Source organism: Jaculus jaculus, chromosome 19, assembly GCF_020740685.1.
Source record: "Jaculus jaculus isolate mJacJac1 chromosome 19, mJacJac1.mat.Y.cur, whole genome shotgun sequence".
Classification (NCBI taxonomy): domain Eukaryota; kingdom Metazoa; phylum Chordata; class Mammalia; order Rodentia; family Dipodidae; genus Jaculus; species Jaculus jaculus.
This window is the reverse complement of record NC_059120.1, coordinates 43754356-43779981: the sequence shown is the minus strand read 5'-3', so window position 1 is coordinate 43779981 and position 25626 is coordinate 43754356. Positions and strand designations below refer to the sequence as shown.

Below are 25626 nucleotides of genomic sequence, written 5' to 3'. Positions count from 1 at the left end.
GGTGCTGTAAAAAAATTTTAAAAAATAACTTTCTGATTTTTAATTCTTATATGTGTATATATATATATATTAGACTGTTTTTCAATGAAAAAATAACTGATAGCTTTTCTAATTTATGTGTACACTGTATATTTTCCTATCCTGACCACTATTTTATGTTTTGTAGCTGTGACTTACTTTAGACATTGTATGTTTGGCTTGACTAGTTCTATTCATATCTTTATCGATTTGTTTAGCAATTGTTGCAGAACTCCTTGCTATATTGAAGTTTATATATAGCCAGTCTCATTCCAGTTAAATATTTGCTTTGACCTTTTCCCCCGTCCAGATGTTAAAAGCATAATTACAGTCCTATGATCAAACCTAAACTAAAATTATGTCCTTCAGTATGACTACTTATGGAAGCCTCCTACTTCACATGGACTACTGACTTTAAGAAAAATGTTATCGTAGCAAACATTTATTGCATTCTATTTCAGGTTCTGTAGTACAAACCAGACAGGCACAGCTTTCCTTGTAATGCTGACCATCGTATTTCATTGTATTGCTCCCACTAAGCACAAGAGAAAATACAAGATGCTGGGCTGGAGGGATGGCTTAGCGGTTAAGGTGCTTGCCTACAAAGCCAAAGGACTGAGGTTAGAATCCCCAGGACCCACGTAAGCCAGGTACACAGGTCCACATGTGTCTGGAGTTCGTTTGTTGTGGCTGGAGGCCCTGGCATTCCCATTCTTCCTCTGTCTTCTCTCTCTCTCTCTCTACTTGCAAATAAATAAGTACAAATTAAAAAAAGAAAATTACTCATTAAAAAGAAGAAAGTTCAAGATGTCTAGAGGCTTCAAACTGAAAAAATTTTTTTTGTTGTTTGTTTTGTTTTGTTTCTTGAGGTAGGGTTTCACTTGAGTCCAGGCTGACCTGGAATTCATTATGTAATCTCAGGGTGGCCTCAAACTCACAGTGATCCTCCTACCTCTGCCTCCCGAGTGCTGAGATTAAAGGCACGAGCCACCATGCCCCAGCAAATGTAAATATATTTTTTAAATAATATTTTACTTATTTATTTCATAGAGAATGGGCATGCCAGGGCCTTCAGCCACTGCTAATGAATTCCAGGTGCTTGTGCATTGGGCTTTTGTGAGTACTGAGTAATTGAACCTGGGTCCTTTGGCTTTGCAGGCAAGCACCTTAACCACTTAATCCATCTCTCCAGCCCTTGTTTGTATAGTTTTTATACCTAATTGCCCTCCAGTGGTTCCATTACTATTTTGAGTTAACCTTTTAAAAAATTTTTGTGTTTTAAGAAAAATTATTTATGGGCTGGAGAGAAGGCTTAGCAGTTAAGTGCTTGCCTGTGAAGCCTAAGGACCCCGGTTCAAGGTTCAGTTCCCCAGGACCCACATAAGCCAAATGCACAAGGGGGCACATGCATCTGGAGTTCGTTTGCAGTGGCTGGAGGCCCTAGTGTGCCCATTCTCTCTCTCTCTCTCTCTCTCCCTCTTTCTCTTTCACTTTCAAATAAATAAATAAATAAACAAAAATGATGATTATTTATTATTTACAAGTAGAGAAAGAATGGGGACGCCAGGGTCTCCAGCCACTGAAAATGAACTCCAGATGCATGCACAACTTTGTGCATCTGGATTTACATGGGCTGTGGGGAATTGAAGCTGGGTCATTAGGCTTCGCAGGCAAGTGCCTTAACCATTGAGCCATCTCTCCAGCCCTTGAGCTACTTTTTGTTTTGGTTTGGTTTGGTTTTGGTAGGGTTTCACTCTAGCCCAGGCTGACCTGGAATTCACTATGGAGTCTCAAGATGGCCTCGAACTCATGGCGATCCTCCTACCTCTGCCTCCCGAGTGCTGGGATTAAAGGTGTGTGCCACCACACCAGGCCCTTGAGCTACTTTTGAGGACATCATCATACTTTAGAATGAGCCAGGACAGCACGTTATTTTCACCTGGTGTGTGTTTAGGAGTGACATAACTCAAGTGTTCTCAGAGATAAGAGGTGAGGGCTAGAGAGATGGCTTAGTGATTAAGGCGCTTGCCTGCAAAGCCCAAGGACTTGTGTTTGATTCTCCAGATCCCATGTAGACCAGATACACAGTAACACAAGCATGCAAGGTCACACATGCACACAAGAGGACACACACATCTGGAGTTTGAGTGCAATGGCTGGAGGCCCTGGCGTACCAATTGATCCTCTCCACCACTACCCCATCCATCTCCTAAAAAGGGCAGTCTGTTGGCCTTGTCCCTCAAAGAAAAAGAGATAAGCAGTGGTAAACTATATTATATATTAGTGGATATTTGGAGTATATGATTAAAAATAAAATTGATGGGAAAACTGCATTTTACAATAAATTCCTCAGGTGATTTTGATGTAACTAATCTGTGGCAACCAACATTTGAAGACAACTGAATTACTGTGCTGCTTTTAAAAACCTTGCCTGATGGGCTGGAGAGATGGCTTAGCGGTTAAGCACTTGCCTGTAAAGCCTAAGGACCCCGGTTCGAGGCTTGATTCCCCAGAACCCATGTTAGCCAGATGCACAAAGGGGTGCACGCGTTTAGAGATCGTTTGCAGTGGCTGGAAGCCCTGGTGCACCCATTCCTCTTTTGCTCTCTGCCTGCCTGCCCGCTCCTCTCTCCCTCCCTCCCCCCTCCCTTCCTCTGCCCCGTCACTCAAATAAATAAATAAAAAATAAACAAAAATTTTTTTTAAATCCTTGCCTGACAGCTTTCGTACACACCATGTATTGTGATCATATTTCTTACCAGCACCTTCCTGAATCCCCTTCCACAGAATTCCTTCTTTCCAAGTCTCTTTTTTTTTTTTCCCCCCTCGATGTAGGGTCTCACTCTAGCTCAGGCTGACCTAGAATTCACTATGTAGTCTCAGGGTAGGCTTGAATTCATGGCGATATGCTAACCTCTGCCTTCAGAGTGGTGGATTTAAAGGCATGCACCACTACGCCTGGCTTCTCCTATTTTGATGTCATCATTAATTTTTTGTTTCTTTTATCTATTTATTGCTCCTTTACCCACAAAAAGCATAGCATCACACTTCCAATTCTATTTTTCCATTTTTTGTAAAGAATATATAACAACTTTGCATTACCATAATTTTTAAGCAAGTGATTTTTAACTGCTGAGCCATCTTTTTAGTCCTGATAATTTTTAGTAAGTATGTAGTTGAGTGGCGTTAATGACATTCCCCCTGTTGCAAAACCATTGCCCTCAGCCATCTCCAGAGCTTATTTTCATTGTCCTGACATGAAACTACTTAAACAGTAATTCGCATTCCCCTCCTTCCTGGTCATGGTAGCCACCGTGCTTTGTTCCATCTTCTACTCTGTTAAGTATCTCGTATCAATGGAATCGTACAGTATTTGCTCTGTTGTGTTAGTCATATTTTGTAAAAAGAAAAACGTGACATGTAACCTAATCTACGTTTGACTTACTTGTTATTGGTGTGTTCAGTCCAGGAAGTACATAATAGTCTCTGCATAAGAAGTTGTATCTTCAACCAGAAAACACTTCCTTATGTTTTCGTGACTTTGTGCTAATTTCACATTCTATTTGGGGACCTACTTACCTGAGCTTACAGATGGTTTTATTAAATATCCGTGATTTAGAGGTAAAACAAATCAAAATCCAGTTTGGTTGGGACCGTGAGTTGCTAGGAGGAGTGGGAGATTTCTAGACCTGGCATACTGTTGGTAGTGGTGTCTGTAGGGCTATGAACTTGGATTCCGAAGAAGAGCTCTGGAGTTCTAATTCTACTTCGGACAGAGCAGTCCTGCTACTGGTGATCTGTATCCTGGGCCTCCGATTCCTATGGGTAAACTGCTAACGATGGGCCTGGGATTAAGTTCTTTGTGAGCAGTATTCTAAGAACTAAGTTCAGAATGCAAGAAAACAGGGTTGAATATTTGCTTCTGGCTTTATTACTGAAAAGAATTACTGCTGGCTTATAAGCCAAGGGCATGAAATTCAACAGTACTGAATACTGTAAATTAAAATGAGACAAAAGCAGAGAAAGATGACAGTATATGTTACAGATTTGCTTTTAGACTTTCTTATAGTTTTATACAAAGAACTTGTTATATATATAAAATATCAGTGAGATAAAAACAGGCTGTGTACAAACACACTTTTTCCTTTCACTGAAACAGTTTGGAAACATAGCGGTTAATATAATAGCTTTTTTTTGAGTGTATGTGTGTGTGCACATGCACAGAAATGTTTGTGCCCCATGTATGTGCAGAGTCCAGAGGAGAATTGCTTATTCGTGAGTTTCGTTCAGACAGAGTCTCACTGATTCAGGATCTTGCTATTTTTGTGAACCGCAGCAGAATTCTCTGGTCTTTGCTCCCTATATAGTACTGGGATTGTGTCTGGATGTTTACAATGGAGGCTAGGAAACCAAGCGCAGGCAGTCTCAGGCCCTCATGCTTGTGTGAGAAGAAAGCCCTCAGCCGCTGAGCCATTTCTTGGTAGCTAATAAGATTGAGGAAACCTTCCCTTGCTTAGAGGCAAGCTCAGTCTTAGAGTTCTTAGAGAATTATTTTAACTTTGTTCTAAAGTATAAATGAATGGGTGACCATGTCCCAGTGTTTCAGGCTGTGTGCACTTGGCAGAAAGCTTCAATTTCAAAACATTCTAAGATAAATGTAGCTGCACCCTAGCCTCAATCAAAACAGCTGTGGATTTTTATGTTCCTTTTAGGAGTTACTATTTTCTCTTGTCTTCCAAGACAAGCTTTTTTAAGATGTTCATACAAGATGGATCACGTGTATTTATAAACCAGTTAAAAGTTAAGATCTGAAAAAAAGGGGAGGACTAAATGACAGCTGCTTTCTGTTAGAGATTTTATTGTTCTGCCAAACAGCCTGTCTCCACTCTTCCATCCTAGTGCCAGAGGGCAGGTTTGTATGGTAACCAGGGAGCCTGGCTTAGCCTACTGTCGTTTGACCCATGGTCAGTTTCTACGTAGATTCAAATAAGAATTAACCTAGTGTTAATCCAGGGGGGATGGGATAATCCTTGTGCAAAAACGGGACAAAAATGCATGGAATAAATGTAGACGAAGTCACATCTGAGGGTTCTTCACCTGGAGCCTCAATTCCAGAGTCTAGAGAAAGGTATCTTTAGTATAGCCTTTCATTAATGCTCAGAATTTCACTTCATGAATTTTAAAGCATTCTGAGCTGGCCATGTTGATGCATGCCTCATAAGGCTGAAGCAAGTAGATCTCTTAAGCAGCCTGGGCAACACAATGAGACCTTGTCTTATAAAAACAGAAAAAATACTATTCTGAAAAGTGGTCTAGAGGTTTCTCTTACTTCTGGAGGGATGCATGATATAAGCAGGCTCTCAGGGCCCATGTGTATAAGTTGAAGTGAACAGGTTGGGGCCTACCATCCAGATAGTCCTGAGTAGCGCTTAGCTCTTGGTAGAAGTCCTGCATGATAATTGTTTCATCTGGTTTTAAATCACCAGCCTCCATAGCCAGATTAGTTCCTCTGGTAATTCTTTCAGGTTGGAGTGACTGTGTGTGTGTGGGGGGGGGGGTCACTACTAAATGAATCCATTTTTAGAAGTAATGGGTTTGTTCCTCAGTGTATTTTAAGCTCATGAGGCTATTTAGTATTAATATTGCTAGAAGCAGCCTAAATGTGAATGCGTGTTTCTGGCAAGGAGCATATTTTCATTTTAATTGACACATTCTTTTATATACTAAACCTTGGATGCCAAGAGCTCTCCTCACTTAATAGCTGTGAATGCTAAATCTATGCACGACTTCACCACCTCCTGTCAAGATAAGTGCAAGCTTCATTTCCCCTCAGGAGTTCAAAGGAATAATTTACTCCTTGGTCTGTTTGGGAAGATGTTTGCAGCCAGCCCCTCATGGACCCAGCTGCAAAGATTTCCACTGCCTGAAGCAAGCTCAGCAGTCTTTTTTTGTTCCTCTAAAACATGTAGCAGTTAAAATGAGAAATTTAGATTGCTCACTTATTCTAAATTCTGTGATACAGAAGTGGCAGCAGCAATAAAATTCTAAGTGGGAGTGTGTTGATGTCCTCTTCAGTTTAGTATGAAAGTATCTTATATAGCTAAGCAGTTGTTTATAGAGATAAAAGAAACTGTTTGGCAACCCAGGGCCAGAGGTATAATCTGTGCTCAATAGTGCCAATCATGTCTGGATGAGTGCCTTAGAAACCACAAGCTCATATCTACCCAATGATCCAGAGCTCTGAACTGAGAAACACACAGATTTGCTAGTAAAAGGGAGTGATAGGTGTCATTTTAATATTTTACTGCAGTTGATAGGAATGGTTTGCTATTACACTTGAGAGTTTGTTGAGATAATTCTAAAAAAAACAGGTGTCGAAGTTCATAAGTTGCAGCCTTTATTTAGGCTTCCCATGACTAACCACAATAGCCTTTTGGTTTGGTTTGGTTTGGTTTTCCAGGTAAAGTCTTGCTCTAGTACAGGCTGACGTGGAATTCACTATGTAGTCTCAGGGTAACCTTGAACTCATGGTGATCCATCTACCCCTGCCTCCCGAGTGCTGAGATTAAAGGTATGCACCACCACACCCAGCCACAATGGCTTTTGTGTGTCTTCCCTTCCATCATGTGACCTCTGTAGAATAACCCATCTTCAGTTTATAGACAAGGGACTTGTGGTTCAGAGGAAGGAAGTATTCATATTAAGCAGAACAAGTACTGGAACCTGGGTCTTAGGAGTCTTAGCCTTATACTCTAAACTGGACTGCAGACTGTCAGACTGGGAAAACAGTTGCAACCATGCCTTCTCTATCTCCAGTGGAGTCCTTCTTCATGTCATGGGGAATAATGACCTGTAACTTTCTGCATGAACTTACTCAGATTCTAGGCCTGTTTATAGAATGGATACCTGAGGAATGGTGAGGATTAGAAGAGCCCACAGTCCTTGAGGTTTTCTTTGATGATAATATCTGTAACTGCATCAAACACAAATTTGACATTCTGTGTGTCTGTGGCACAGGTCATGTGACTGTAGATTTCTTTGACATCTTTTCTCATATTAAGGTCAAGGAACTGGCTCTTGATATAATTCCCTGCGTCCTCATAGGAGTTGTTCCCTGGTTTTCCAAAAAAAGAAAGAAAGAAAGAAAGAAAACAAAAACAAAACACCACCACAGTGAAGAAGTTGGATAAGTTAACCCGTTGTTGCTTACTTACTTACTTGTTGCTTGCTTACCTGAAGCAAGTAACTTCCACCTAGAAGTACTATGGTAGATAAATACAGTTGGGGCCTATTTAGGGGAGGGAGGGTTCTCTCCAGCATGCCCGCGCTTCTCACTGGAGGTGCTAGGACATTGAGTGGCAGGTGTTTAGTCTCTGGTTTCTAGTAAATTCCCTTTGTACGGTTACTGGCACTCGGGCATCTGAGGTCAAACGTTGTATCTGAGCACTCAGGTTTCTCCCCCAAGTTCCTTTCTGTCCCCCTGGCATAAGGAGTGAGGCAATCATACATCACTAGTGAAAGACTTTACTCTTGTCTGCGGCAGTTAACACTTACCATCGTACTCTGGAAAACAAATACTGAGATGGACTTTCTTGATTTTCTCCTCGAAGAGGTCCTTCTTGTTGAGAAAGAGAACAATGGAAGTGGCAGCAAAGAACTTGTGATTACATATGCTGTTGAACAGGTGCAAAGACTCATGCATGCGATTCTAGTAAGAAGAAGGAAACACCACGGCATATGTCAGACTGGGGTCTGTGGGGTATATTCCTGCTTCCTGCTGTTATTCCCCTCGCAGAGACCAGTGTTCCAAGTAGAAAAGAAAGGCAAGGGAACAGCTTCTCTCTTTATTGTGGTGGCATAGAGCCAAACATTGGGTTCCTTCTAATTTCCTTGCTTTTATTTTAGTAGCTCTGTGACTTGGAGAATTTACTGAGTGTCTCTGAGCTTGGTTTCCTTCTAAGTTTATTGTTAAAAGTTAAGTGAGAACATGTGTCTATGGTATCATAGGGACTGGCAGATAGGGAGGGATATAGTGTTATGGAGAGCTTTGGTCATTAGAGCACACACGGGCACTCCAGCATCCCTAAGAGCTGCTGATCATAGGCTTGGAACCAAATTGGCACATGTACCCACTTGCATCTCCAATATGATTTTGATTGGCTTCTGCCGTGAGTCCCCCAGTCTCAGTTGGGGCAAGACCCTGGTGCCACCGGTACTGGCTCGAGCATTTTGCAGTGCCTAGCTACAGCACTTTTCTCTCACTCTCTTCTCTGATTGTTACTTAGAAGTACTGTGTGCCTGCAGACTCCTGAGGTCACCCAGCGTGCCATTCCAGTGTGATTTTGGGGAACAGACCTTTAGGGACCTAAAGTAAGCTGACCCTTGTCATCTAATAAAACAAGAAAAATTTGTTGCCTTTCCTCACTTAATACTCCTACTGTTGATACCTTAGTACCTCATAGACTTTAGGGATACAGATGGAGTTGATCTTGGGGGGTGAGTAGTGCTATAAGACATTTCAGCTGAAAGATGTGCAGTGTCCTAACACAAACTTGAACTTAAGGAGAAGGGAACAGAGCTGAAGCTACAGGGGGAGATAAGAGAATAGAAGCTTTGTATTACGTTACTAGGCTGCTAGATTAAACTCAAGAAAGGAAATTGCCTGGTCCCTGATAGCCTGCAGTGTTCCTTTCCTGTAGCACTTTACAGGTTAAAGGAAAACACCCTCAGACAGTCCTCCAGCTGCCTCTCTCCCCCCTCCCCAGACTGACCTGGACTTCACTATGGAGGCACACAGTGATCCTCCTACCTCTGCCTCCCTAATGCTGGGATTAAAGGCATGTGCCACCATGCCCGGCTCCTTTTTGGTTTTTTGAGGTAGGGTCTCGCTATAGCCCATGCTGACCTGGAATTCATTATATAGTCACAGGGTGGCCTCGAAGCTGCCTGTTTGGTTGGCACACAAGAAACCTGATCTGCTGTTCTCCTTATTCTGTTGACACTTATTACATTTTCAGGCTTCTAAGTGAGGTTAGTAGTTCATTAGCTCTATTATGTGTGCACAGATACACATCATACAAAGTCTTTCTTGCCCTGCCTTTTTTTTCCTTCTCTCTCTCTCTCTCTCTCTCTCTCTCTCTCTCTCTTTCTTTCTTTCTTTCTTTGTTTAATATGTATTTTATTTATTTGAGAGAAAGAGGGAGAGGGGAGAGAGAGAATGTGCTTGCTAGGGCTACAAACAAACTCCAGATACATGCGCCTACTTGTGCATCTGGTTTAGGTGGATTCTGGAGAATCAAACCAGGATCCTTTGGCTTTGAAGCAAATGCCTTAAATGCTCAGCCATCTCTCCAGACCTGCCTTTTTCATCCCATCCTTCTGTAGGTAGTTTGGGGGGAATAAAGTAATTCCTTTGCTTTTCAATACTTTTTGTTTGTTTTTTTAAGGTCGTGCCTCTCTCTAGCAGACTGACTTGGAATTCATTATGTAGTCTCACAGTGGCCTTGAATTCACGGCAATCCTCCTCCCTCTGCTTCTCCAGTGCTGGGATAAAAGGAATGTGTCACCACACCCAGCTCAGTCCCTTTTTTGAGGGGATTCTTGGGGCAGGGTCAGACTAGTTTCACTCTAGCACAGGCTGACATGGAACTCATTCTACAGCCTAGTCTGGCCCTGAACTCCCAGCAGTCTTCCTACCTGAGTACTGGGATTATAGGTGTGAGCCAATGCTAATTTGGAACCAGAAGAAATTTTTCTAGAGTGCTTTACACGTGATGGATGGATCTGCTAAGGGATGGCTTGGCTGCCATTGACTGCAGTCACCCACTTGAGCTGCTTGGTACAAAGGCCACTCACCACCTCGTCATCTTCCACCAGCACCATGTCGTAGGCACTGAGAGCAGCGCAGAAAATGATGCAGGTTACTCCCTCAAAGCAGTGGATCCACTTCTTTCTCTCTGACCTCTGTCCTCCCACATCAAACATCCTGGAGGAGGAAGCAGCTATTCTCATGGGCATGCCCAGCATATGACCCACATGCCTTTGGTGGTCACTCGGAGAGTTGGCCATTTGGGGCCAGTTAATAGCGAAAGTGGAAATAGGGAGAAGTGGAAGAATTAGCACAGTAATTCAGATTGGGCTTCAGCAGAGGCCACAAGATAGGCCATGAAACTTTAGAAGTGTATGCTTACCTAAAATTCAAGTCTTTGACAGAAAACTTGGTTTCAATGATGCCTGTGGTTTTGACTCTGGACCGAAGCACATCTTGCTCATTAGGGAGGAAATCAGGGTCTGTGATCCGGTCTAACTGGTTCAGGTAGCTAGAGAAAAGTGAGTGACATTACATTATACAAAGGCAAGGCAAAAGGTGGTAAAGGGTCTTCCCTCAGGACAAACAGATGATAGAGTCAGGACTGGAACCCATAGCAGTAACCCTAGGGTTCTTCAAACCTATGTGCCCTTATAAAAGGAAGCAGGCAAGAGTTCTATTCTGTTTCACTCAAGCCAGATAATTTCCTTGGATTTTGCCTGCCTAAGCTGATCTAGCCCCTTGAATGAGACTTGCTAGTAAATGTGTGCCAGACATTCCAACAAGAGACAAGAGTAGATTGAGAGAGACTGAGACCTGAGGGCAGTGAATGGTCTTTACCTCCTAAACCAGATTGGGGAGCACAAGCTTTAATATGTGGAAATATTAAGGAATTTAGTTAAATATTTAGATGCAAACAAGTGCCTTTAATAATACTGTGCCATGTCTCCAGCCCCAACATTTTAGAAGCATAATGAAACTTTTCAGATTGAAATGGAATGTGAAATTTACTTTTAAAATGACTTTGTGGAAATGAGTAGTCGTGAATTGACTGGAAACTAGATAATTCACTATATAATCCCACCTTTCTCTATGTTTGAAATTTTCCATAGGAAAGTAACAATGTTTAAGATATACTGAAAGAGGGGCTGGGGAGATGGCTTAGCAGTTAAGCGCTTGCCTGTGAAGCCTAAGGACTCCGGTTCGAGGCTCGGTTCCCCAGGTCCCACGTTAACCAGATGCACAAGGGGGCGCACGCTTCTGGAGTTCGTTTGCAGAGGCTGGAAGCCCTGGCGCGCCCATTCTCTCTCTCTCAGTCTATCTGTCTTTCTCTCGGTGTCTGTCGCTCTCAAATAAATAAATAATTTTTAAAAATAAATTAATTAATTTAAAAAAAAAAGAAATACTGAAAGGGGCTGGGGAGATGGCCCAGGGGCTAAAGGTGCTTATTTGCAAAAGCCTTGAAGCCCGGATTCATATCCCTAGTATCCAAGTATTACCAGACATAAAAAGTAGCACGTTGCTGGGTGTGGTGGCGCACACCTTTAATCCCAGCACTTGGGAGGCAGAGGTAGGAGAATCACCGTGAGTTCGAGGCCACCCTGAGACCACATAGTGAATTCCAGGTCAGGCTGGGCTAGAGTGAGACCCTACCTCAAAAAAAATTTAAAAAAAAAAGCAGCACGTGTCTGACCTTCGTTTGCAGCAGCAAGAGGTCATGGCACACGTGCACACACAGATAAAATTAAAGGGTAGAAAAGTGGCTGATATGAAATAAAATGATGGTGATAAGGGAAGGAAAATTAACATAAGTGCCCAGTGAACTTCAGGTATTTTCAAGTTTAAATTCTCATTGCATCTCATAAGCCTTCAAGATTCATGTCCTCAATCTAGAGAGATGCTCAACAGTTCTAGGTCCTTGCTCAAAAAGCCTGCTAGCAGGCTGGAGAGATGGCTTAGCGGTTAAGCGCTTGCCTGTGAAGCCTAAGGACCCTGGTTCGAGGCTCGTTTCCCTAGGTCCCACGTTAGCCAGATGCACAAGGGGGCGCACGCGTCTGGAGTTCGTTTGCAGTGGCTGGAAGCCCTGGTGCGCCCATTCTCTCACTCTCCCTCTACCTGTCTTTCTCTCTGTGTCTGTCGCTCTCAAATAAATAAATAAATAATTTTAAAAAATAAAAGAAAGCCTGCTAGCCCAGGTTCGATTCCCCAGCATCTACATGAAGGCAGACACAGAGTGGTGTATACATCTGGTGTTCATTTGCAGTGGCAAAACTGACATTCCCATACGCACACATACACAAATAAATACATTGATTCACATTTACATCTTAACACTAAGAAGCTTTACTTGGGAGGCTGAGACAAGAGGATTGAGAGTTGCAGGCCAGCGTGGGGTACAAACCACAACCCAAAATAAAGAAGGCATGTGGCATAGTATAAAAAAAGAAAATCCATCTTTGTGGCCAAGCAGACCTAGATGCAAAATCCAGCCTCTGCTGTTTGTGACTATGACCTTTGCCAAGCTAATTATCTTGAGTTTCTCTACTATAAAGTAGATCTAATGTACATTGAAAGCTTATAATGTAGGTGAGTCTTAGTACATTAAATGTGCCTAGCAGTGCTGGGACTTGGCCAGGGGGAACTCCAGAAATAGTACATGATAGCATTTCAAGATTAGGTGACAGATGGGGAGTAAACACAGGTCTGTTTGACGCCAAAGCTTATGTCCATTCATGATACTGTAATATTGGGGGTGTGACTGATAAATTCTGTTCCTTATCTGCTTGGAACCAGCTTTGCTAAGTTGGTTGTCTCTAATTCCTGAGCACCTTTCATTGCTTTGCCTTGGCAGTGTCTGGGTGTATTTCTTAAGATAGGTCCCACGGCTGCTAAAAAGCCCCTATGTTTTCAATTCTGTATTTTCAGCTTTGAAGGCTGTAGGGAGCAAGTGTGAACTAATGTAAAATAGTGGGAACTGCCAGTGTGTGGGTCTCCAATCCCTGAAATGGAAAGCTGGGTAAGATTTTTCCTGGAACATTGCCCTCAGAATCCATCCCACTTCCCAGAGCCTTACTAAGATGCCGAGTCATTGAGCTGGTACTCCGCAGCTCTGTCAAAGCAAGCTTGCACTCCGCCATCCTTCCACAGCTTCCTGATGACCTCTACGAGCTCTGGAGGCATTGTCCCCTCTTCGGTAGAGTCAGCCAGGTTGTTGAGCTGCCGGCCATAATCCTGTAAAATGCCACAGCCCAGCTGAAAATGACAGTGACTGATGGCTTTCCAGGAGGCTTCTGGGAACAATGGTAAAAGGAAAGCATTTTGGGTTGCTACCAAAGCCTAAGGTAGAACCGTCTGCAGTGAAGAAGCCATCTAAGAAAACGTTCCATCCCCCCAGACACAAAATGCCCTGGATATCCGTGACCTCACAGTGCCTGACACCACCTACACAAGACCATCATAAGAGAAGGAAAAGATCATGACATCAAAATAAAAGAGACTGATTGAGATGGGGAGAATGGAGTTTCAAAGGAGAAAGTGGGGGGAGGGAAGGTATTACCATGGGATAGTTTTTATACTCATGAAAGTTGTTAAAAATTTTTTTAAATAAAAAATAACAAATAAAAATACATCTTTAAAAAAAAATTCCATGGACTGGAGAGATAGCTTAGGGGTTAAGGCGCTTATCTGTGAAGCCTAGGGACCCATGTTCAACTCTCCAGGTCCCACATAAACCAGATGCACACGGTGACAAATGCTCAAGGTCACATATGGGCGCAAGGTGGCACATGCTTCTGGAGTTCAATTGCAATGGCTGAAGGCCCGGGTGTACCAATTCTTTCATTAAAAAAAAAAAAGAGAAAGCATGCTAATTAAACTTGAGTGTGCTCTCCAGATAGCTGTAAAGGGTGGCGGGATAGCCCGCACTGAGAGTACGAGAGGCTAGGGTGCTTTAGTTTGAAAGTTTTCAGCTTCAGGTTTAAGCTTAGATGTGGGCTGGCCGAGGATGCAGGGGGTAAGTGTGGAGGCTAGCTTGACCCTGAAATGGACAGCATGGAAGGCAAGCGCCCATCGCCTTCGTTCTTTCAACAGTCCAAATTTAGGAAAAGCCCAGTACCAGAACTAAGAATTTAGTTTGTCAAAGTTTCATAGCCAGGGCAACAAGCCAAGGGGGAGTAATTAAAACGGGAAAATAAGACCAAAAGTCTGAGCCTGCTAAGAGTAGATTGTGTAAGCATCTATTATGAAGGAAGAGGTTGCTTACTTCTCTAAGACTGGGATGATTTGAAGCTCTGCAGAGTTACACAGAACTATGTTTTGGGTTTTCAAGATAGGGTCTGGAATTCACTGTGTAGTCACAGGCTGGCCTCGAACTCACTGTGATCCTCCCAAGTGCTAAGATTAAAGGTGTGCGCCACGATGCCAGCCCAGAACTGTTTCTTGTTTAACTTTTCCTCTTAGTTTGCTGGCCTCTAGTTTTCTGCTTCCACCCATCAACATTAATCACCTACCGCACAACTTGGCTCAGCGTAGTCAATGCCCAGTGTGGACATGGCGCGAATGATAGCCAGGATGGATTGCAACACATTTCCATAGATGACAGACTTGAACTCCAGGCATTCTTCTGGTGAATAGCCGTCCTGGTGAATGATCCTTCAAGGGGCAAGCACCCAGCTTTTAGCTGGATCTAAGGGATTGGGGATCTAGGAGGACTTAAAGGGTCCTAAGAAGTCACCTATAGTCCTATTGTTGTTCCAAAGTACAGGGTAAGGGCGCAGGGACATTGGGAATTGGGTCCTTTATTCCTTTTCCTTGAAGTTTAAAGAGCCTTCTACTCAGTACCTCCACTGCCCTATTGACAGTGTCCCCTACCTCGGTCCTTTGGGGTTTTGTTTCTACTCACTTCATTTGTTTGACGATAGTGCTCTTTCCTGACTCCCCAGCTCCTGGAAGAGAAATTTTCATGTTTTCAGTTTCTATCAGTTCCTCCCCAACATTTCAGAGAAGTACTTGCTTGAGAGCCTTGTTAGGGGAGAATATACAGGAGTGACCGCCACCCTCAGTTTCTGGCACCTGGCACTCAGGCCAGACCTTTGAACTGGATCTAGAGTACAGTTTCTTGATGTGAGCACTATAGCACTATTCATATTTGGGGCTGAGATTTTTGTTTTGGTGGGTAGGTTCCCATTATAGTTTTTTAAGACCGCTCTCTGGCATCCACCCTCTAGGTGCCAACAGCATCCCATTCTCAATTGTGACAACCAAAAATATTTCCAAATTCCAAAGGCCCTTGGGGTGTCAAAATCTCCCCCTTGAGAACCACTGATAGATTCATGGAAATTCCTTCATCCTGTATTCTCAATGCTTGTTTTTTACTCGGTCTTGAGCAACATTGGATAGAACTGGGCCACTTCACTGAAATACTATTCATTAAAAAATACTTTTGCTTATTTGTGAGGAGAGAAAGTGAGAGTAGGTGCATAGCCAGGCCAGAGCCTCTTGCCACCGCAAACGAACTTCAGACACACCACTTTGTGCATCTGGCTTTACATAGGTACTGGGGACTTGAACCTAGGCCAACAAGATTTGCCAGCAAGTGCCTTTAATGGCTGAGCCATCTCCCCAGCCCTGAAGTACTGTTTTTTTTTTTTTTTCATCATATCACCTTGATGGTTTGTTATCAACTAAAATGTTCTGATGTTCTTATTCACACTCTCCTCCATGAAAAACTCACCTTCCGGGCTGGAAAGATGGCTTAGTGGTTAAGATGCTTGCCTGTGAAGCCTAAGGACCTAGGTTCGACTCCCCAGAGCCCACATAAGCCTGATGGATGCACAAGGGGGCGCATGCATCAGGGGTTAGTTTGCAGTGGGCTAGAGGCCCTGGCATGCCCCACCTCTAAAAAAATAAAAATTAAAAAATTTTTTTTAAAAAACTCACCTTTCTCTCAGCCCTCTCCCTTAAACTCTGTTGCCCTAATCCCTCACCCTCCTTCCACTTTGCTGTACTTGTTCCCTCTAAGCTGCTTATCCTGAATCTAGAAATCTTCTTAGGCTTAAAAGAGCTCTTGGTGGCCCTGCCATCTCTTCCCACCGTGTAACCAGGGGGTTCCTTAGAGCTGGTCCAGCTGACAGAGATAGGCTTCTTTAGTATGTCTTTGGGCTGGGCCACACAAGCTGAGGGGCCCTGAGGCACCTGAGCCTCACTGCTCCGGTGTCCAAGCTCACAGTGGAAACGCTGCCTCAGCCCGGCGGCCCGTCCTCCACTACCTCCGCCCGCCCTGCTCGAGCTAATCTACTTCTGCAGCACCGCTGGTGTTTTGTTTCTTGTTTCTGTTCCCTAAGCCAGGTGTCAGCATTTCCAGTCTTGGGTTTATTGATAGTGATGACCAGTTTGCCTGACTGACCCACTGAGATGCTTTTACTTTCTCATCAAAACCAATGACCTGGGCTAGAGAGATGGCTTATGGGTAAGGCGCTTGCCTGCAAAGCCTAAGGACCCAGGTTCGATTTTCTAGGACCCACGTGAGCCAGATGCACAAGGTGGTGCATATGTCAAGTTCATTTGCAGTGGCTGGAGGCCCTGGCACACCCATTCTTTCTATCTGTCTCTTTCTCCAATTAATTAATTTTAAATGCCTGACTTACCTTTGGAGTTCTATAACCCTACCGGTGCATGGTAAGAACAAAAAAATAACAAAACCAGTGATCTGCTTAGGAGCTTATCAATTCAGTGAACCTTCCATCGTCAGGGGCTATAGAGGCAGTCAGCTCACAGGAAGCCAGGAAGTAACTTTTATGGATAAAGACTCCATACTCTTCTCCACTGCACATCCCCCATCCGACCCTGTCAAGGTCTCCTAATTCTATCACGTATATTGAAAGCAAGGAGAAGGAATTAATGACGGGCACGAACAAGTGGCCCTATCCTTGGCACTGTGTTGGGATTGCATGGAGGGACTTAGAAATCCATTGACAAGGGAAGATCCTGGTTTCTCACTCCATGGCTTTGAGTTCTCAGACTACAGACTAGGTAAGTATCTGTGAAGCCAGGCCTCTTGGTATTTGATGAGCCAGAAGAAAGTGTTGTTTGATTAGATTTAGAATTGGGTGGCCTATTCCCAATTCAAGGAAGAGTAGAAAAATTTCAGTGACCTTGACATTTTGGCTCCCCTTGCGGTGGCTGTGCAGGCTTCATAGTGACTCAACCCTACAGTGCTTGATCCCTTAGCTTGAGAAGGAATGGGGACAAGGGACAAGGACCTGCCCTTCCCCTCCCCGTGGGGTGGGCTAGAACCCACTGAGCGTCCAGGAAGGCAGGAAGAAGCACTGTCTTCCCCTTTGCTGGCTCATCAGCCCATCTCACCCAGCAGCAGCAGCTTGACGGTCTTGGCCTCCTTGTCAGCATCCTCCTGTAGCTTCTTCTCCAGCTCCTTGGACCTCTTGGCCAGTTCTCTGTCCTCAGCACTGATTCCGCTCCCCATCTCCTCTGCCCCTCCTCAGAGAGGAGCCACTCCGCTGTTTCTCAGGCTTCTCCTGTAAGGCTCCTGTACATGAGATGGGATAGAGTGTCATTCTCTTTCTCCCCTTAAAGTGAAGTGAGAGCTCACACTGACGGTTCTTGTACCTACCTACCTTAAAGTGGAGTGAGAGTTCACACTGACGGTTCTTGTACCCTACTTACCTTGGCTGAGATTCCCTACCCCAACTGGAAACCGACTTCTTAGTTGGGGATTGTTGTCTTTATGTCTAGCAATATGACGGGTTAAGCCAATTACAAGCTTTGCCAATAAGACAAAGGGCAAAGACTCAAACATTTCGTAATGAGTTCTGACTGGAGTGTAGATGCAGGCGCTGGAGATCTCTGGGATAAAAAGACCACCTCCACCCTTTCAAAGGGTTCATCTTCTAAAAATATGCTTTCATGGTTTCTCTGGCTGGAGAGCTAGAGGTTAAAGGGCACCAATGGGAAACATTCCCATGTTAAGCCTCCAGATTACAGAGTCTGGGTTTTAAGGACTTCAAGGCATCAAAGAGGCTGGTCCTGGCAGAGAAATTTTTGGGGGGTGCTGTCATTCCTTGGGAAGCTTGGGGATGAGTTTTGCTCAGCTCCCTCCATGACTGCTGTTGGCATTATTCCTTTGTACTGGCACATTTCTTAGTGCACCTGTTCTTAGCACTCTCCATTTCATAATGTGTTCTGTTTTCCTAACCTGCTTCTCACTGTGAATTTCTTTGACTCATCTTTTAATTTTTTTTTACTTATTAGCTGGTCTTCATTAAAAGTTTGGTGAATGATGGGCTGGAGAGATGGCTTAGTGGTTAAGCCCTTGCCTGTGAAGCCTAAGGAACCCGGTTCGAGGCTCGGTTCCTCAGGACCCACTTTAGCCAGATGCACAAGGGGGCGCACGCATCTGGAGTTCATTTGCAGTGGCTGGAAGCCCTGGCGCGCCCATTCTCTCTATCTGCCTCTTTCTCTCTCTGTCTGTCTCTCTCAAATAAATAAATAAAAATGAACAAAAAATTTTTTTAAAGTTTGGTGAATGAATAAGTGAGGTGGAAAGGGTACATGATAAAGAAGTGGATTGTGTCCCCTTGAGACACATCGACTTCATCTAGTAAGTGGAGTTGGCTAGTATTGAACGTGGGTAGTGTGTTTTTGCTATCTCACAATAAACTGCCGTTTTGGGTAGTTGGACTCTAGACTCTGCCTTCTCAGAGACTGGGACAAATCTCTTCCCCTCACTCTCATCCTGTCTGTCCTAGGGAGAAAAGGTACCACCTATCAGTTGCCTTACATACACTAAACACTCCACTGCTGAAAGAGCCTTGTCAGATGAAGACAGTTAAGAAACCTTGTTACCAATTTGTGAAGCAAGAACCATCTACATTAGATAACCTGGAAGCTTGTTGAAAATGCAGCCTCAGACCTGCCAATGCAGAATCTGGATCTTAAGAAGATCTCAGGTGACCCTCAGAACATAAAAGGTTGGGAGGCTAGTGCCCTAGGGAACTGTTATTATTTTTGATTTTATTAAGAGAGAAGGAGTGGCAGATAGAGAGTATGGGCACACCAGGGCCTCAACCCACTGCAAACAAACTATAGACACATGTGCCACCCTGTGCATCTGGTGGGTGCTACAGAGTCGAACCTGGGTCCTTTGGCTTCATAGGCAAGTGCTTTAACTGCTAAACCATCACTCCAGCCCCCAGAACTGTTACTGTTTTATTTTATTTTGCCCCAGACTTGCCTAATCCTTGTGCCCATTTCCTGAGGTATTATATGCCACTGACTGGAAGATCATTTGGCTTTCAATGTTAAAACAATGCATGCATTTTTAAAGGGGCATGTTTTTACAATCAATGAAGTTCAGTAATTCCAGAGCTGGAGAAACCATTTTAATCTCATGTAGATGATTATTGTCATCTGGCAAGTTTGAAAATTCTGGCTAGAATAGTTTCTCCCACTGTTTGGTATATACTGGCATTACATGACAGTCTTTTTTTTTTTTTTTTTAATTGGTCTGGGGTGCAGACCAACCAGGTGGTTGCCATGTCCAGACAAGGTGGCAAAGCTGTAAACTAAAAGACCTGAATTTGTGTTCTCTTTTAGAGCTGTAATTGTGTGGCAGGGGGTGGTGGGGTGAGAACATGGTAAGTAAAACCCAAGTCTCTCACCAAAGAGCCCTCCTGTGCTGTACCTGACCGTCTCCCCTCCCCTCGCTGTCAGTTGCGTATCTGGGAGGACTTGATGGAGAAAAAGGTAGCCAGCTAGCTACCATGGTATTCCTACTTTCCAGTCAAAAACTGACAAGTGCTTAACGACTTAAGGGAAAACAAAAGAAATTTGTTTTTAAAATTGTTACTGTCAGCCGGGGGTGGTGGCACACGCCTTTAATCCCAGCACTCAGAGGTAGAGGCAGGAAAGGTAGAGAGGCAGAGTTAGGAGGATCGCTGAGAGTTCGAGGCCACCCTGAGACACATAGCGAATTCCAGGTCAGCCTGGGCTAGAGCTAGACCCTACCTCAAAAACAACAACAACAACAACAAAAAAAATTGTTACTGTCTTGGAATCTTGGTTATGATGTTCCTAATTGCACCCCATCACTAACCCTGTCCTGCTCTGCCCACAATATTGGTAACTTATAGCTAGAGCAGACCTGTGCCAAGGCTACACTGTTCAAAAGAGGCACAGTGAGAACTGTGCCAGACCGTGTCTGTAGCTCTGAGAGCTCTGCAACCATCCACGGTCACACAGTTCAGTAAGCAGACAAATCAGGGCACCTCCTTTCCCCTGTGCTCACCCTAAACATAAACAGCCAGTGAGCAGAAGAACCTTCAGGGAAAGGCAGAAACCCAGGACTGCAACTTGCACTGAAAAAGAAACCACTAGCTTGCTTCACATATTTGGAATGGACTTGTGTTTTCTTTTCTCAACCTCACTGAGCTGCTTCTGCTTGGTCCACTAGCTTGCTGGGTGGAAGCTCCCATTCTCAGGCCCAAGCTAAGGCAGGGGATTTGCAGCCCTGCATGGCCTTGGAGCGTACTGACCCACACAGGTGTGGTGTCCTGGGCCAGGGACCTGCTTTGTCAGCTCTGCCTGCCTTGTGGCTGTTCCGCTTGTTGGGTCACATTTCAAGACAGACTCCTGGTGAAACGATGAGGCAAGAAGTGGGGTTCCCGTCACAGAGATCCTCATCTGCATTGAGGTTATGCAGGTCACGATCAGCTAGCGTGTTTGGGTCACAGCCCTTCATGGCAGTGTCATCACGAGTGGAAGAGACGTCACTGCCTCTAGAGGAACCTAGCCATGTTTCCTGAGTAAAGGGGAGACCTTAGTCTAACATTTAGGGGAAAGCCACGTCACAGATGGAGTGTGGGACATGACAGAAGAATTGCCTTCAGGATTTGCCGTCCAGAGGAGGAGATGGGAAATTCACAGAGCAACAATTACAGGGACACTTCTCATACCGGAGAAGTCAGAGCTTTGCAAAATCTAGTCTCCACCCACTAGTAGGGGAGGCAATCATATGTACATCTAACTGCCACGCTTAGTGCTGTGGTAGATCAAAAGGGTTGTGCCAGGTGTGGAGGCACACACCTTTAATCCCAGGTTGTGGTAGAGGGATCACAGTGAATTTGGGGCCAGCCGGGATAGTGAGACCCTGCCTCAAAACAGCCAGCAGCTCATGTCTGTAATCCCAGCGTGGAAGAGGCTGAGGCAGAAGGATGCTGAGGCCCAGGCCAGCCTCAGCTACCCAGGGACCCTGTTTCAAACAACTGCGCAAAAACAAATTGAAAAGAAGGCGTGAATGTAACATGGCCAAACTTTCTAGAGAGAAGCAGAATAGCAGAATACACTTGGGGAGAGGAAAGTATGCAAAAGGCAGAAGCACAAGGTACGGCCCAGGCTCAGAGACTGGGAAGTTCGATGTGACTGGACTGTGGTTCTTGGGGAGGAGGGGTTGGGGAGGAGTGAGGACAGAAAAGGAAAGGCGGAGTCAGCCACGGAAGAGTTGATAAAATTCACTGGGGATTAATAAGCCAGAACAGATGGGCACAGCTGCATGGCGCTATAAACACGGTGTTTGGTGACTAAAGCGAGAGCGTTAAGAGGAGTTTGCTGCAGGGGAACAGGTCGGCTCTAGAAGCGTCTGAGCATAGGGTGGGATTTAGGAAGTTGCCTTGGCCAAGTGTCTTTTGGGAATGCTGGCGTCCTCTCTCAAGCGTTTCACCTGCTAGGAGTGCGCTCGGTCTAGTAAGAGAACAGAAGAGGTGAGAAGCTGTTTTCAGAGGAGTATGAATCTGCTGACCTGCGAGGGCCAGCTGAGAAGTCGTGGTGGAAATAAACCGGGAGGGAAGGAAGCTGGTGGGAGGCAGGGAAAATCCCAGAGGCCTGGGTGCACTCAGGCTTCAGTGTGAAGAAGTCCAAAGCCACAGGATGACTCACCCCTTCATCTCCCAGGCCCTGACCTTTACAGACCGAGAAACTCCCTAGGATTCTCGGCCACCCTTGAATGAGTGGGAGATTGACCCTTGGTGGGAACCAGAGCAGGCCTCCTAGCAGACAGTAGATACTGGGTGGCCTGGAAATAGGGGACAGTTATGTAGTGAGGGGTGTGTTACTGGTGGAATGAGGGAGGCTCAGGAAGGGACTCATGAACTGGTTTTTCTGGGTTGGGTGGAGGGCAGGATTGCCACCTGTTCGCAGCTAGATAAGCAGATCAGAATTAGGGGATCCACACAGGCCCGGCCCAGTGCATGTCTAAGACCTTTAAAAATTATGTCAAAATTTGCATCTTATCCAAATACAAATGACTTCCTACGTGGTTACCTGGTGTCTGATGATTAATTCTGGGATGTATTGTATTCATTCTTGAGAGCCAACATCCTCAAAATTTCTAAGGGCCCCAAGACTGACTTAAGAGTCCATTTTAATTCTGGGGCTGGTGGGGGCTGTGGAGGTGATTACAGAGCTTTACAGGACTTTTGTTGATTTCGATCCCCTTGATTATAAGAGTACATTCACGGGTGCGCACATGTGGAGTTTGAGGACAATGACGTCCAAGGTCGCTTCTCACCTTTCTTCTTCGTTTGAGACAGGGTGTCTCTTTGAGCTCTCTCTGCTTTTCTTCCTTGCTGTGCTTACCATAAGTTTTCAGGGGAAAACACACACACACACACACACACACACACACACACAATTATGTAAGTAGAGAAAAAAGCATATGGGTGCACCAGAGCCTCTTGCTACTGTGCACAAATTCCAGATATACCTGCCACTTTGTGCATCAGTCTTTACGTGGGTATTGGGGAATTGAACTTGGGCTGGCAGGCTTTTCAGGCAAGCACCTTTAACCACTGAGTCATATCCCCAACCCCTTCCAGAGAATTCTTTTTTTTGTTGTTTGTTTGCTTTGTTTTGGTTTTCGAGGTAGGGTCTGACTCTAGCCCCATCTAACCTGGAATTCACTATGTAGTCTCAGGCTGCCTTCAAACTCACAACAATCCTCCTACCTCAGCCTCCACAGTGCTGGGACTGAAGGCTTGTGCCACCACACCCTGCTCTTTTTTAGCTGGGCATGGTGGCCCACATCTTTAACCCCAGAACTTGGGAGGCAGAGGTAGGAGGATCACTGTGAGTATGAGGCCAGACTGAGACTACCGAGTAAATCCAGGTCAGCCTGGGGTAGAGTCAGACCCTACCTTGAAAAAGCAAAACAAAACAAATAATAATAATCATTTTATGTATTTATTTATTTGAGAGAGAGAGAGAGAGAGACAAAGAGTGGGGATGGATGTGTCAGGATCTCCTGCCTCTGTAAACGAACTTTGGATGCATGTGCCCCTTTACGCATCTGGCTTTATGTGCGTACTGGGGAATTGAACCCAGGCCATCAGGCATTGCAAGCAGGTGCCCTTAGCTGCAGAGCTTTCTCTCCAGCCCCTCTTCTAGGGAACTCTGGTCTCTACCGCCGTTTGACTGTCAATGTAGGGTCTGAGGATTGAGCTTGGCTACTCAGGCTTGAGCAGTGAGCATTTTATTTTATTCACTGTGCCATCTCCCTCGATTATGGTAGCTCTTTATTTTTCTTTTTTTCAAGGTAGGGTCTCCCTCTAGCCCAGGCTGACCTGGACTTAACTCTGTATTCTCAGAGTGGCCTCAAACTCACGGCGATCCTCCTACCTCTGCCTCCCTAGTGCTGGGATTAAAGGCATGTAGCACCACACCTGGTTTATGGCAGTTCTTTTTAAAAGAATATTTTTCTCAAAGTAGAATACTGGGTCAAACAGTAAGAAACTTTTTTAAGACCCTTGATTATATATTACTAAATGGCATTTAGATTATGTCATTGTTTATAGCCATGAGTTTGTGTGTGTGTGTGTGTGTGTGTGTGTCTAAACATACCCTTTCCTGTGTTAGGATTGTTTTCTTAGTCTCTGCTATTTTGGTATGTACACAACAAAATATGAACAAGGTATAATCTTGTTCTGTTTTTGGTATTATTGATTCTTTTTATTTATATCTTGATTCTTTATGAGATGACCACCCCCACCCATGTTTATGGAGGCCATGGTGGTTTTGTGTGTGTGTGTTTGATATTGTCTCATTGTTTATCTTGTTTTGCTTTCTGCAGTGCTAGGGATGGAATCCACAACCTCTCACGCTCAAGGCTCACACAACTATTGAGCACACACCCGTAGTCTGAGGCAACGTTTTTTTAGTTTGTTTTAAGGGCTGGAGAGATGGCTCAGCAGTTAAAAGTGCTTGCTTACAAAGCCCAACGGCTCAGGTTCGATTTCCCAGTACCCATGTAAAGCCACAAGCATAACATGGAGCATGCGTCTGGAATTCGTTTGCGGTGGAGGGAGACCCTGGCACTCCCATACTCTCCACTTCCCTCTCCTCATTTCTCCACTCCTCCCTTTCCATCTTTTTCAAATAAACTTTATTACTATTATTTTTAAGTTTGTTTTAAGAGGCAGTCATTAGGGGAATTAATGGGCACGGCATCAGATGCAGGTAGAGAACAGGACTCAGGATCTAGAACCCAGTAGGGAGAAAATGGGAAGTAGAGTTTGGGAAGGAGCTTGGTGTGAGCCTGACAAGAACTGGAAGTAGCTGGACAAACAGCATTAGAGCAACTTTGTGTGTGGGCGGGTGGGTGGGGGGCGGGCAAAGGGCTCTCACAAGGAAGAGAATAGGGAATTGCCCCTCATAAACTTAATTATATTCAATAAAGGGATTTCCCTTTAGTAGTTCCTTGGGAATGAATGGGGCTGCTGGTTGGGTATGGCACCTACAGCCTGCCCAACTGCTGAACTCCACTTCTTTCTTCTTTTTTATTTATTTATTTTTATTTTTATTTTTTTTTGTTTTTCGAGATCGGGTCTTGCTCTCTCAGCTTCACTTCTTTATAGGCTGCATGGTGAAATGAGAACCCGGGCCAAGGCAGTGAGGATACACGAACGCTGAGTAGTAACTTTCAGGCCAGGCTCACTTCTAAGCACTTACCATTAACTCATGCGTGTTCACCACCACGCTGTCAAGCAGCCACTCTTAACACTCACTTTACACATGACGTCGAAGTACAGAGAAGTCACTCCTTCCAAGTCGGGAAATAGGTGGGGCTGTCCGAATTTGAACCTAGGCATTCGGGCTGGAGCTTAACCTCAACGCCAGCTATGGAAGTCAATGAGGGGAGGCGAGCCAGCATGGCAAGGCACACCCTGCTTACTAATAACTGCGAGAAGAAAACAGCCCCAGGTGGGAAGGAAATGCTGGGCAGGGCTACTGCTTAAAATGGATCCTAGGACCCTAATAATAGCTTCCCGACTTCGTGCCAGGTACTGCACGAAGGGGCTTTACGCCTAATCTACAGTGACCCCTTTGGGCGAGGTACTGTCACCAGCCTATCCCATCTTGCTGATGAGGAAGATGACGCACTGAACTTGCCCAAGACCTAGGCTAAGCCAGGCCAAGGGTGTCCCGATGGCTGTCCACGTGGCGCCCAGGAAGAGGAAAAGTGATGGGGGCGGGGCGCGGGGCGGGGCGGGGCCGCGGACCGGCGGGGTCGGGGCTTGCGGTGGCTGGCGGGCGGCCCGCGAGGTGCCCGCGGGGTCGCACCTGTTGCGTGGCTTCCCCGCGGTCCGGCCACGAGAGTCGGAGCCCTGCTCAACACCCCGGGGGTGTGGCGGAAGAAGCCTGGACTAACCCCGGGTCCCGTTTTCTCGGGAGCACGTGGCCCGCTGCCTCTGGAGAGCGGGGTCGGGACGCGGGGAACCCACCTCCTCCAGCCAGCT

General features: G+C 45.0%; 1 protein-coding gene across 1 annotated transcript; it reads right to left on the bottom strand.

Annotated features, from left to right (window-relative positions):
* Positions 1 to 6540: 6540 nt before the first annotated feature.
* Gnat2 (G protein subunit alpha transducin 2) lies at positions 6541 to 25605 on the bottom strand. Its single transcript, XM_004659031.3, has 9 exons — positions 25451 to 25605; positions 17189 to 17369; positions 14727 to 14769; positions 14335 to 14476; positions 12900 to 13057; positions 10209 to 10337; positions 9874 to 10003; positions 7573 to 7726; positions 6541 to 7132 (listed from the first exon to the last, which is right to left on the bottom strand). The coding sequence occupies exons 2-9, from the start codon at positions 17304 to 17306 to the stop codon at positions 6942 to 6944; spliced, it is 1065 nt and encodes a 354-aa protein (XP_004659088.1). The 5' UTR covers positions 17307 to 17369; positions 25451 to 25605; the 3' UTR covers positions 6541 to 6941.
* Between the last annotated feature and the right edge of the window lie 21 nt (positions 25606 to 25626).

What these genes read in the sequence shown, in the direction of transcription:
- Gnat2 (XM_004659031.3), bottom strand. Translation starts at nt 17,306, where the DNA reads ATGGGGAGCGGAATCAGTGCTGAGGACAGAGAACTGGCCAAGAGGTCC. An exon ending in CGTCAAGCTGCTGCTGCTGG is followed by an intron (nt 14,770 to 17,188) that starts GTGAGATGGGCT and finishes TTTCTCTTCCAG; the next exon opens with GAGCTGGGGAGTCAGGAAAG. An exon ending in ACGCTGAGCCAAGTTGTGCG is followed by an intron (nt 13,058 to 14,334) that starts GTAGGTGATTAA and finishes GGCATTTTACAG; the next exon opens with GATTATGGCCGGCAGCTCAA.